Genomic DNA, 14,016 nt, shown 5'->3' on the forward strand with positions numbered 1-14,016 from the left:
TAACTTCTGTTTATGCTACCAAGGTATAAGTATTAATATTTTTCAAGAGCTTATTTCAAAATCTTATTTACATTTAAATGAAAATACTAACACTTATAAACATATCTGTCCCAGTATCTTATTCTGTAATGTTTAGATTCAAGGCTGATTTTTGTTACCTGCTGTTTTAACTTGAAGGCATAGGTGCAATTTCATAACACTTTTCAAGTTAATGGAGAGTACAAATCACAAAGTAAAAATTGTATTTCTTCCTAGATTTTGAAAAAACTGTTTCCCCCCACTTTGAATCCCAGAGACTAAGTACTAATGTGAAAAGTGGCATAAATATATTACAAGAGACCTGGCAGAGGGTGTATTCTCTTTGCTTAGGAATTCTTGCCATCTTCTTAAGACCTGCCCACCAGTGTAGAAGCTGTTTCAGAGCTAGGATGTACATGCACAGGTGTGCTGCCACTAGGAACAGCACTATCATTTGTCCAGCAGGGCGATGTAATTTATTCCCATACAGCTTTGTAAATTAAATCCTTGCCTAAGCTTTATAAATTATTTTAGTACCTGAAACAGCTAAGAATCAGGAAAGTATTAAGTTGCAGTAAAGCCCTGTAATCTTCAACTCTGAGGCCACAAAGCTGTGTTCTGAACCTTTATGAGAGTGCTGGTTTTTTTAAAAATTAGAAATGCATTTTCCTATAGTCTTAAATAAGTATCACAGATGGAAAAAGGGTTCTGATTCTGGAAGATTTTTTCTTCCATGTGATGTTAGAAGCATTCCTGACAGAATCCTCTTCTATGTTGCTCAATACTTCCCGTGTAAGACTTTGTTTTCTGACCCATAAAACTTTGCTAACTTTCCTCCTTTAGGCTGATATTTTCCTTGCTGGCTATCTATGTTTGTTTTGGAAAAGTTTGCCCAGAACAGTTTAATAATTTCTGAGAAAAAAATAGCGATAAAGATTTTTTTTTCTTTGAAAATTTATAATGGTTTTGTTGACCTTTTATTGAAATATCTATTGCCCCCATATCCTGAAACAGCAATTGCTGAGTAGTAGTCCATTGGGAGCCTATGACCCTGTTTGACTGATTGTTTTGGAAATTACTGGTGCATGGGATCAGGGACTTGAAGAAAATATTTGACACTCTGCCAGGAATTCAGGAATTCCAAACTTTATAGTGGGAAAGTAGGAGTTGTGCTGTAACTCAGAGGTGGGACTGGAGCATCCCTAGCCCTCTCTCAGTAAATCTGTATTTACATCTTAAGAAAATCCCACTTTTTCTTTTTTCAATGAATGTCATAGCTCTTCATTGTATTCAGTGCTTCTAACTAGAACACTGAATTTTTTTTTAATTTATCTAAAATGTCATTATACCATTTGCCCAGTATGAGACTCTATGACTGAAAGTTTTTATCTGAAAAACAAAAATATGTCATCCTTATTTTGTTTAATAGAAAAAGCAGAGCAGAAAGAAATTGGAAAGAAGAAAAGCAGAGATGGAGAAAAAGAAAAAAACAAGTCATCGCTTCAGTCCTCACGAGTCTTGGCAGATGTCCAAAGCTCTCTTCAAGCATTAACTGAGAGTAAGTCCTGTGCTTTCAAAGCTAGAAATACAAGCAAGGAGATGCATATAAAGAAAAGGATTTTGTTTTTAATTTGAGTTTTTTAATTTAAATTGCAGGGAGTTTTAAATATACTTATTTAAATCAGTTTCCTGCTTTTTGATGTAAATCCTGATTAAAATTGGTGGTTTAAATTATTTGATTTATATCAATCCAATATTGCTGTTTGTCGTTAGCAAATATTATAAGGTTTCTTCATTTGACTTCTTACTTTTTATAATACTAATGGGGTTAAATTTTCAAATCTATTAAAGGAACATAGCTGTTTCAATTGTAGTAGTTGTGGAATAGAAAATGAGGCATTTCACGTGAGTGTAAAGAGAGCATGACTGAACACTCAAGTATGTCAGGAGGAAAAGAAAGCAAAGGAGAAGCAGAAGGATCCAAGTTAAGTGATGAATTCTAGAAATTTTACTAAATCAGTGAAAGGGCATTAAGAATTATCAAASAGTGTGGAACCACATGACATTTTGGTCTTTGTTCTGCCATATAAAAGACAGTTTATTTTGTTTACCTAAAGACAGTTAATGGTGTGCCAAGAGGTTATGTAGAAGGACAAGTTCAGGTCTGGTGATCAGAGAACTCTTTCGTCCTGGGTCTATTTCATAAACAGAAGATGAAATGCGGGTGTTCCAAAGACATAGAATATCCATAACCTTTATTAAAGTTAGCAAGATAATGTTTTGCTGAATTAAGTTATTTCTCTCTGTCAGTGGGATTAAGAGAGGTGTGATTCAATTTTACTAAAACTTTTGAACCCTGAGATGTTACACATGTATATTGAAAAGACTACATTGAAAAGAAGGGATTCTGTTCAGACATTACCAAAGCGTGTAAAAAAAGAACCAAAAAAGAGTTTGAAAAAGTCAGAGATAGATATCTCAGTACTGGCTTGCTAAGAATTGGAATAGAATTAAACTTGGAGATTGTAAAGTCAGATGCAATGAGACAGGGAGCAGACATGGGATTAGGGGGTGGCAAAGAAAGAAGGAGAATTGTAATTTCACAAAATACTGACTTGGCATTTTTCTTGTGAGGATGTTTGTAGCCACAAGTGAAAAACTTATAGGCTTTATGAGATAGATGGCATGCAAATAGTGGTCAAGGATAGTAGAACTTTTTTTGTGCATAAACTTTGAAACTAGGGCTAGGTTCAAATTCAGACTCGAGAGACTGATTGCAGAAAGTTTCTGAATTGTTCTTGGGACTCTTGTAACAGTCACTTTACTTAATGCAACAAATTTTTTTTTTAATGTTAGGGGCTTGAAAAGTACTCATTTCCAGCACCATAAAAGTGCGCTAYTGCAGGCTTTTACTCTACTTTCACTCAATATTGAGTATGAGGACTTTAAAGAAATTGCTGTCCTCTTCTTTCTGTAATAAATGTGAATTACTTCTAAAGAGGTATTTAACTATTCTTGAGAAGTGTATATTTTACTTTTAAAATGGCAAAAACTTTTGTGTTTTTCATTACATCATTTAGTTTCTATACTTATTTTATGCAGTGTGTGTGTGTGTGTGTGTGTATAAAATCAGTCACGCCATTCATAGTTGCCAAATTGGAGAAATAATTGAGAGGCCAACCGCAACTGTATGTTCAGAATGTATGCCAAAGTCATCCTGGCACATCAGTTGCTTCTAAGTATTTGGAAACTTCACAGAATCACAGAAAGGTTGAGGTTGGAAGGGACCTCTGGAGATCTAGTTCAACCCCCCTGCTCAAGCAGGGTCACTTACAGCACGTTGCACAGGACTGTGTGCAGACAACTATGAAATATCTCGAAAGATGGAGACTCCACAACCTCTCTGGACAGCCTGTGCCAGTGCTTAGTCACCCTCACAGTAACAATGTTTTTCCTTACGTTCAGACAGAATTGCCTGTGTTTCAGTTTGTGCCTGTTGCCTCGCATCCTGTCATTGGGCACCACTGAGAAGAGTCTGGCCCCATCCTCTCTACACCCTCCCTTCAGATATTTATACACATTGATAAGATCCCCCCTCAGTCTTCTCTTCTCCAGGATGAACAGGCCCAGCTCTCACAACATTTCCTCGTAAGAGAGATGCTCCAGGCCCTTCATCATCTTAGGAGCCCTTTGCTGGACTCCCTGCAGTAGCTCCATGTCTCTCTTATACTGGGGAGCCCAGCACTGGACACAGCACTCCAGCTGTGGCCTCACCATGGCTGAGTAGAGGGGGAGGATCACCTCCCTTGACCTGCTGGCAATGCTCTTCCTAATGCAACCCAGGATACCGTTGGCCTTCTTGGCCACAAGGGCACATTGTTCCATTATAGACATTCATTTTGTAGGGATTATAATGTATAAATACAGTTCTAAAGCCTTTGCTCATTCAAACCAATGCCTGCCGCACCCTCTAAGTCCGATCTGAGTTGTAGGATTCTTGATGCATTACACCTGCTTGTTCCTCTGTTCATCCTGTTCTGTGGATTCAGCAGAATAACAGGCCCTTCAGCTGATCAGTCAGGGCTCTTTTTGAGAGCAACTGGCTCTTCGATCCTGTGGCTTATCAGCTGGCCAGGCCCTTGGAAGTTTTTGCAGGCAATTATTACATTCCTACAGGTCCTTCTTAGCACATAATCAGTACTTTATCAGTCATCAGCCTTTTCTTCTGGTAACTATTTCTCCTTTCATATCTAGGGAGTCCATTCATTCTAATAAAGCATTTTTATGACAGGGACATATGATGATACGTGCCACTTAGGCCCCTTGTTCCTATAATAAGCCACCACTCCACTTCCCATATACACTTCTAGACTAATTATTTCCTAATAACTTCTGAGCTGCTGGAAGGAGAATACTATTCTAGTGAAGAGGGCATTAGCCAGAATTTGGGAGTCTGTTCTTCTACAGACCAGCTGTTTATTTTTACCAAGTCTCACTGTGCCTTGATGCCACTTTTGTAGTTAGGAATAATAATAATAACTTCTATGTCACTTTTCAGTATCACAGTAGTGTTTGGAGAATATAATTATATTAAAAATTTGTAAGTCATACAAGTAGATCTGTAATGTTAACTGTTAGAGTAAATTAGATAGGAAATACCTATGAAAATATCCATAAAGTTCTTTCCATTTTCCTTTTGCCTGTTAAAAAGAGTTTTTATGTACAAGTAGGGATTTGAATCTGATATTTTGGAATGTTTTTTCAAATGCATATTGTCGTTCTGCAATATTTATGTAAATCCTGAAACAGGTCATTTTTCTGAAGACAAAAAAGTATGTTCCGTTAGCCAGAGCTAATCCATACCTAACACACCTGAGGAGAAAGATCTTAAAGGCCGGCTGAAGAGTTTGCAAAAGCAGTTATAACTCAACATCAGCTCTTGTTTGCCAAAAAATATTTAAGAGAAGCCTCATGTTACAGTGAGAAAATGCTTTGCAAGTCTTCCAAACCTTTTTTTTTTAATTAGATCATTAAGACTTATTCAAAACATAACAATTTTCATCCTTGGCCTTTCTTTTTAATTGACTGCCTGCAGTTTTATACAGTTTATACATTTTACCTAGATCAATTCCACTGGTACTTTCTCAGTTCTCTGGAGACTGAATTGTTTCTTCAGGTTGTGTAGTATTCACTCAGTCTGTAAATGAATTTGCAGAACAGTAAGTGTGAAACTTAGGCAGCTACAAAGATCCAAAAATCTTTAACAACCTGCTGCAGAATTCTTAAATCCTCACTGATGGATATAAATAATAGGCTTTGCTGAATCTAGCTGTTTTGTTGTACCATATGTCATAACATTTTTCACCTAATAATACAATTTTGTCAAGGCTATCAGTTTTAACTAGATTCCCTAGACACTGAGTTCACACTAATCAACAGTACACTTTGTGATAAATAATTTGCATGCATCCTCCTCGGTTTTGGTACAGTGAAAAATGATCAAGTAATGTATTATCTTTAAAAGGCACTGGTGTAATGCACAAAATCTTTTTACTATTCTAATAATATTATTAAAATGAATACCATGTACCTGGTAGATTATTTGCATGCTCTAATAATTTCTTCAGTGCCCTGCAGACATTTTATTTCACAACCCATCTGGACTGAATATGACAGCTTTACGTTCCACCTGGTGTTTGATGAAATACTTGTATTTGAGAAATCTTACATGAGATGAGATCAGTATGGCTTGTGGCATGTACTGTTCTGTAACATGTTGTACATCGTAGCTATTAGTGCTGTATTTGTAGCAGATCAGATGTGTCAGCAGGGAACTGAGATCAAACCTAAATTATATTCTTGCTTTTGAGTAAGTTGAAACCCGTAGTTAACACAAGAGCTGTGGTTAACATGGAAATCACAAGCACAGAGAAAGAGATATTAAGAACCTACTGGGAAGTAATTCTAACTTACCATCAGCTTATGTTTGATTAAGAAGTTGAATTTCTGGAAAAATATTTAATATACAGAGATGTTTTACTGCTTTGAGAAAAAAATATTGCGTACCTTCTAAATAAATGGATTTTAAAAATATTTGATAAATTGTATTTTCCAGGCACTTGCCTATTTTTTCTTTTTCTTTTCCTTTCCCTTTTTTTAATTTTGTATGCAAGCAGCATTGTTTTATTCTGTTTCACAAATACAATGCAGCTACCTATTCTTAGAGCAAGTTGCAGCTGAATACTCACTGAACATAGGAAATACTAGGAGACAGTGATGCTGCATTTGCAGTGCAGCTGAAAGGAACAACAACAGAACGTTCCAATGAAAGACAGGTGTCACAACCTATGTTCTGAAATTCTGTTTCACATGCTTTCTCAGATGGTTAAATGAAAATATAGAGAAATAGATACCTTTCTTTTTGAGCTGCTTTTTAGGTCAGACCACAGACCTATACAATATTTCAAGTATGATATTTTTTAGACTTTTAATTTTCCTGAAGCGTGAGTGAATTGGCTGTCAGCCAAAAAGCCCTTGATTTCCTTTTTTTCATTCAGGGATTAACAACGGGTAGGTCTTTCACATGGATTGAATGGTTGCCTAGTGCAACAGATTTCTAGGGGTAGCAAAGTGAACATGGCTGTGCCGCTCTGCCTTGCCTATGGCTTGGCGTGTGGGAGAAGAGCCAAGGGGTCACCCCCTCACACTTTCTGAAACAGCCATCATTACCTCCATTCTTCCATCTCCTTGACAGCAGTAAGAGCATCTCCCTGGTTTTCAAGCACTCTTTGTCTCAAAGATCCTTGTCTTCACTTTCATTTCCTTGGCAGAAGTGGCCACAGCTCTGGCTTCTGATCCTTTTGTTAGCAAAATCCAATTTTGCTTTCACTGCTGAGAAGCCTTTAGCTAGTACTGGCCAATCAGTATGTTTTCACTTCATCTGTCTTGATGATGTGTTATTTATTCTAGTATCTAGTATTTTTAATATATGAAGAAAAATAAAACAACAATGACCAAAGCTACCTCTGACCTGTTGCATTTCTAAGCTGTAGCTTCTGTTATTCATCTCTGTTAGAGAGTTAAATATGTAAAAGTTTCTGATGCTTTAAATAGACAAGGATTAAAACGCTATGTTTTTTCCAGCCATGGCTCCTCTTCTGTGTACTTTACAATAAGCTCCTCTTTTGAATAAAATAAGCTAGAGTGAGGTACCACAAAATTTATTTAATGTTTGTCTTGTTTTAAGAGATATTAATGTTTTCTCTCTAGATTCCTTAGTGTCAACCCAGCCACAAATGATAGTGTATGCTAGCTGTATACCACTACATTTGTTTGAAGAGAAGATTTTTTCATTAGGCCAGATGGTAAGATACTGTACTCTCCAGACAAGAAAATATTCTATATTTTATTATTAAGATGTTTATTTTTGTAACAACTACATTGTAAAAAAGTACAGCACAGTGAAACAGTCCCCACATAATGACTGTCAGTGAAATTTATATTTTAGTTCTTCCAAATACTGGTCATGCATTTTCCTGCCATAACCCTGGTCATTCTTCAGTATTACTTCCCTTTCCGCTGGAGCCCAGGAGGTAAAGTCTCTGGTTAAGGAGAAAAAATGCATCATCATGAGATATTTATGAATGAAAAAAGCAAGACTAGTTATTGTAAGAGCTACTTGAAAAACATGAATTACGAGGGTTTTTTTCAGATTACAGTTCAGGGCTTCTCTGATACATACTTTCTGATTGGTTGTGCTATAAGAAATAGCATGTTTTTGTACATTTATATCATTAGTATTGTAACTGATGAAAGCAGCTGGAGAATAGTGTACATGCATCTGGGATAAAAAACAATGCTTAAATTTCAACTTAGCCACTCACCCTCCACAAAAAGCTATTTATAATATCAGAGCAGGCTTTCTTGATTAGATTCTTAATTAGATTTGATTTCTTTACATTTTTAATCATATTTCACATAATTAGAACATTAAAATTTAAGCTGCCTTCTCAGGAAACTGGTAGGCTTCATTAGAATAAAGAAAGAACATTTCCAAAAATGTTTTGCAGGTCTTATACTTAACTGCAATTAATTCTTGCACTATTTTCTTCCTTAAAATTGCACTGTGTATATTATGTTATTTTAAAGACCAGCTTGATCTCTGTGATTTCATTCTATATAATTTAAGATCTTAGACAATATTGTCTCTTTGCTAATAATGCAGTAATAGTCTTCAAGAAGCAATTTGGAAGCAGTGGCATAAGGTTTACATCTTTCCTGCTGTGTAAGGCCTTGAGTCTGAATCTCAAACTTGGCCTCAGTCCATTAGGGCACAGAGATTTTTGAAAAAGAGGCATGACAGACTAGATAGGATGAAGCAGATGAATCTATATGTCTAAAACAGTATTTTGGTAAAGACTGATAGAAGAATAGAAGCTGACAGAAGGTAAATATAGAAGTATAGTGTATTTCTTTTGGGCCTCAGTTAAGAAAGCCTTTTTTCAAGCTTTTTGGGGGGCTGAGAAATACTACACCAATTGGTGTAGTATTTAATTATGGAAATAATTAAAGTTTGGAGGAGTAGATTAATTGTTTAGGATAAGAGTGGCTCCCTAGACTCAGTAGAAATTTTATCTTTGACTGCAGTCATGTCAGAATTTCCCTCCAGGATTTTTGCAGTTTCCATTGTAACTGTGCTTCCTAGTGCATATATTCTTGTATGTATGTAGCTAGAATTTAATGATCTTAAGCTTGCTCAAATAAGATGAAAAAAATCAACTGAGTCATTCAAGTGTGTCTCCTGCTCAGCAACTATCTGACAATATCTCCCTTATGGCAGCTAGCCTGGGCCTCTTCAGAATCCTTTCCAGTCTCAGATGTTTTACTTAGATTTTTAAGATGTTTGAATGTGTGTGTAACTAGTTACTACTCCTATGACCTATCCATATAAATTCTGAGATCAAATGAACCTTATAAAGCACTTTTGGATCTTAACAAACATGTTTAATTTGATCCTCTCCATTTAAATCACTCCAATCATCACAACTACAGTCCTCTCTGCAGAATTTATAACTATAGTCTCAGGAACATTTTACAGTGAGCAGGAACGATCAGAGACTTGTTGATAAGCATGTTAAAGAAATAAGTAATGGGTGATGTATTTAGCAAGCAACAGAAGGTGTATTTTTAAAATAAAAAGTAAGGATACACAAATCTTGAAAAGAACATTCAGTAGTGAAGAAATAACATACCTAAGTACTGGACCATAATTATTTTAATGGGAAGAGCACCACTCAATGTCCACACTTATAATTGCTCTTAAGCCCACTGCTAAGGGCTCTGTTATATGGGTCTGTAATATGTTTTCCTAATTAGCCAGGAGATAAAAGGCTTAATTTTAATGACGTATTCGTTCAAAGTGATACTACATTATGAAGATTTCACAGACTATCAAAAAGACCAGTTGCTTTTAGAATTCTGCCACTTTTTAAAGACAGCATGATGTAAGGGCTGTTCTTCAGAAAAAGTATTTTAGAACATCTATATTTAAAACAAAATGGTGTCACTCTTCTCTTGTTTATTCACTGTGCTTCACTTGTATGTCTATAAGACCTCAAACCATACGGTTGTATAAATAAGTTGAAAGAAGTGATAAATCTATTACGAAAAGTAAAATACATGTATACACTTCTAAGTATTCCATTGTACATTTTCTGCTGAATGACAATCTTTTTTAGAATGTTTTGGGGTTATATTGTCAGGTGAACTGTTCTTGTTTCATTAATTATCCTAAACCATTAGATGCTTCTGTGCGCATGCTGTTGGTTTTTGAGAGAGGGGTGATGAGAAAGAAGAGCTGTCCTTGTTTGGGTTATCTTTCCATGTTTCGTAGGCTGATTCTTCAGAGAAGCTGAGGCAATATGGACTTTCCCACCTACATAGCCATCCTGTCCTGGTTACTAGAACTAGGTCCTGCCCTCTGGTAGCACCACCGCAACCACCACTGGTTCCTCGCTGGAAGCTTTTCCGTCAGAAAAAAGAAACTATTGTGACATCTGAACCTCAAGGTTTGTCTACTCAAACCTTCAGAATAAATTTTGTAATTACACCTGAATCATTGTAAACATTCCCAGGGTCATACTTACAATCATCATCTTTTAGCATAATTTCAGTAGAATTGTCTGGGGGGATTACTTTTTCTTCTTTTTTGGGGGGTGGTTGGGGGGGTGGCTATTTTTGTGTGATACTTCCCCTCAGTTCTGTTATTTCTTAAATACTTTGAGAAGTGTCTTACTGTGTCTCTAAAAAAGTTCTCTATTGGATAAAATTAGAAAGGGGTATAATGAGAGCACTGCAGGAGCTCTCTGATGCAGAACCATGAAAGCTTCTAAACACCTTTTAAATATTTGAAATAGTGACTAGTCCTGCTGTAACAACTCACAATTTTAGGAGTAAACACTTGTTTTAGGGTTTGTCTACACTGTATAATACAGTTACATGAGTGACATGAGGTAGCATGGATATGAAAGCTTTACACACATGCTAGCAAAATATACTGGAATAAGAAACAGATTAAATTAGAAAAGGCAGAATGTGCTACCATAGTTCTAAGATAACTTGGGTATCTTTACATATAGGTTAAGCCCAGTTTCAATACTGTGCAGGCTTAGGATCAGTGTTCAGCACTTATTTTTTCATGATACTTCATCTAAAGCCACCCCAGATTGTTCTCTTCCATTCAAGTGTATGAGGTGATACTTAGAGATTCTTTCCTGAAGTCTTTTTGGAATTATTTAGGGTGAATATGCCCAATGGAAATTATCTATCAGGGAAAACTATAGTGTTAAGTAGTAGTAAGTATTTCATATGAATATATCTTTAATAAGTTACTTTTTTCCAGAGCCTGTAATAAAGAAACCTGAAGAACATGTTGAGATTGCTAGCCCATTTTTGAATTATAAAATCAACATTCTCAAAATACCAACAGACACGTAAGTATTCAATGTAGTTTCAGAATTCACATCATACTGTCAGTCAATTACACTGTAAAAATGCAGTGGCTTATTTTTATCTGTGTCACAGGAAAAACTGCTTGGTTGGTGTATTTTAAAGCACATCAAGATCAAAGCAATCTATTGATTTATTGATGACACGTAATTAACTGGGAGTCAGTGAACTGTATGTTTAGGATCAGTATCAGCAATACAACAGATAAACCATGATGCTAGACACTTATAAAATGTTATTTAACACCTACAAACTTATGAACACCTTTCAACAACCAGTTCTAATCACACGCGCACACACACATGCACACACACACGCACATACACATGCAGTCATATGCACCCTCTGACATTGTGGGTTACAAGCACACCCCCTCTTCTGGGACTGCAGGTTCCGTTACTTGCACAGACCTTCCATTGGAGTTGGGGTGCTCTAAGCTTTATAAGCTGCTCCCTACAATATGCTAATCCACACGACAGTGAGAAAGCACCCAGGAGGTGAACTGAGCATACCTGAGGGGTGGTCCCTTCTTGTTGCACCCTACACTGACAGTCCCCTGGCTGGATGCACACTCCTTAGGGTGTCCAACAGCCAACAGCTCTGTCAGGCCTAGGCAGAGGTTGTCAGGCTGGCAGGGCAACCTCTGGTATCATCAGACCAGGTTTTGACTGTTGCTGTTTCTGCTCCAGGGTCTCGCCCCCCCTGTTGCATGTTTTTATTATTCTTTTATACTTCTTTTCAACCTGAATCCTTTTGTTTCAATAGTCTCTATGTAATTCCCTGGTTCTGTTTAATCTGTCTGATTTGGGGCAAGTGCCCTCACAGACCGTTTTGTGTATTTCGATCACAGACACTGTGTACACTCACATTCCTGTCTTAACAGCTGCTGGTATCCAGGCCATTTTGCTCAGGATGGCCATGCAAGCACCACTGTGTACCTGTACTACCTAAATTTATTTGCTGATGTTGCTCAGTGAACTGGAAACATTTCACCTGATTGGTAGTCACAGAAGAATGTCTTAGCATTTGCCTTTTCTACAGAGTATTGTCATGAATGCATGAAAATTTTGTACCTCTGAATCTTTATTCTTCCTGAAGTAGAGCAGAATCATAGAATTCAGCATAAAATTGTTGTTTGAAATTATTTATGAAGCAAAAACATTGTAATCCCAATTTACTTCTGCTTTCTAGCACTAGATGTGCCAGCCAGGCAATGGATCAGGTATCTTTAATGAAAATGAAAGTGCAATTATATCCCAAAAGTTTATCACTTGACTCAGAGATTTTATTTTGTTTTTAAAACATTTTGCCAGTTTCTCTACTCAGTGGCCCCAAAGAGTAGAACATCCAAAAGGTCCTTTAACCAGAAATAGAAATATTCTTAGATATCTTTTAAGTTTTGCCTCAAGTTATTGGTCTTGCTCAGTTCTTGCAAATAACACTGTGACAGTCAGTTAACTAGATTGAAGAGGGAATCATTGAATGGCTAGTTAGTACTTTCATTGATTTCACATTGATTGCATGGAACAATACACCATTAATACTGTTGATAGTTGAATTTTCATGGATTTATGAGTAAAACTCTGTCTACTGTCAGTTCATTATGGTTGTTACAAGCAGCCTGAAAGAGTTTAGCTGAATAAGCTCATGCTCAAAACACAGCTTTGCATAAATGCCCTATATTAAAGACCATTTGGTGGTCTTATAAACCATTGAAAACCAGGGTCTTTTAAGAGGGAGTCTCAGGCAAGCAGTTTCAGAAATTGGTGTTTACACCCCTTCTAGTCAATATTCAATATTCAGCACAATACATTGCTCACAGACAAGAGAAGAAGGATTGCCATGAAGTGTATCAGGTCCCTGGGTTTTTTTCCTGTGCCTCATTGCATAAGAGTTTATTGTCAGGCTTCAGCCAATAATGCAAATATTCAGTGGAAACCACTAGAATTACTTATCTCCTCTCTTTCATTCTGACTGAACTGCTAGCAGAGGAAGCATGGAAGTATATACTGAATGAGCATTAAAAGGTTCATGTTATTTTGGAGGATATTTCTTTTCTTGAACCAGAGTCTGGTTTGTATATTGTTGGGGGTGTGTCTGGGTGTGTTTTTAACATGTATGCATCTTTTGATAAGTACCTCTCTAAGTAATCTAAATAAATTATGTACCTGACAGGCTCTCCATTTTGATCATAGTAATTGGAAGGATTTATAATAAACCAGTTAGATTTTTTTGAACAGCAGCATTTGTCCATGGAAAAAATAAGCTCAGAATATTATGGAATATTCTGGGAATATCATAGCTTTGCTGATGAAGTTGCATTTTACTGGTTAGAAACACATTAAATTACTTACTTTTTTGTTTTCAAATCATAGGATTACATAAGAATGCGCAAAAATGCTTTAAGCAATACCCATAGATTTATTAAAATAATGAGTGAATAATAATAAAAATGCAGTATTTGTATATTTACATAACTATGGTTTCATATTTAATAGATTGCTTCATGGTCCACTTATCCCATTTTTTCAAGGACTGTTTACTTAATGTGCAAGTTTCCATGACAATCAGCTAGTTTAGTCTTGTGATTTAATTAACAGGTAGTAAACAAAAATATATAGTGAGAATTAACATTTTCTTAAAGTAATATAGCTGCATAAATAACATAAGGGACTTAGATTCACAATTGGGACTGAAACTGTTTTTAATCTCTTGCTTTTATTCTAATCAAATATTTTGAAGCACTCAAAAGGAAGATAATTGTGACAGCATTACTGCTGAAGCTCTTGATCTTTCATTGTATCAGTCTTTAAGAAAGGACTAGATAAAACATGCTTACATTTTTCTCTGATCTTTATTGCTATAATAAAACAATTACACATTTTCATCTAATTTGCATGTGTGCAACATTGTTTTGATCTAGTTCTTCTAGTTTGTTTAACAAGCAAACAGTAATTTATATTTCTGTCAGTTATTTTTACTTCTGCCTCC

General features: G+C 36.1%; 1 protein-coding gene across 1 annotated transcript in view; it reads left to right on the plus strand.

Annotated features, from left to right (window-relative positions):
- The window catches only part of ADGB (androglobin), a gene marked incomplete at its 5' end in the record, with an annotated part of 133,491 nt that overhangs the window by 37,583 nt on the left and 81,892 nt on the right, over window positions 1–14,016 (plus strand). The window contains 4 exon segments of the mRNA XM_026078735.1: window positions 1,454–1,576; window positions 7,288–7,382; window positions 9,911–10,085; window positions 10,919–11,009. Of these exon segments, the coding sequence (XP_025934520.1) occupies window positions 1,454–1,576; window positions 7,288–7,382; window positions 9,911–10,085; window positions 10,919–11,009 (484 nt within the window).

This window comes from Apteryx rowi, unplaced genomic scaffold (genome assembly GCF_003343035.1).
Source record: "Apteryx rowi isolate R43461 unplaced genomic scaffold, aptRow1 scaffold_485, whole genome shotgun sequence".
Taxonomy (NCBI): Eukaryota; Metazoa; Chordata; class Aves; order Apterygiformes; family Apterygidae; genus Apteryx; species Apteryx rowi.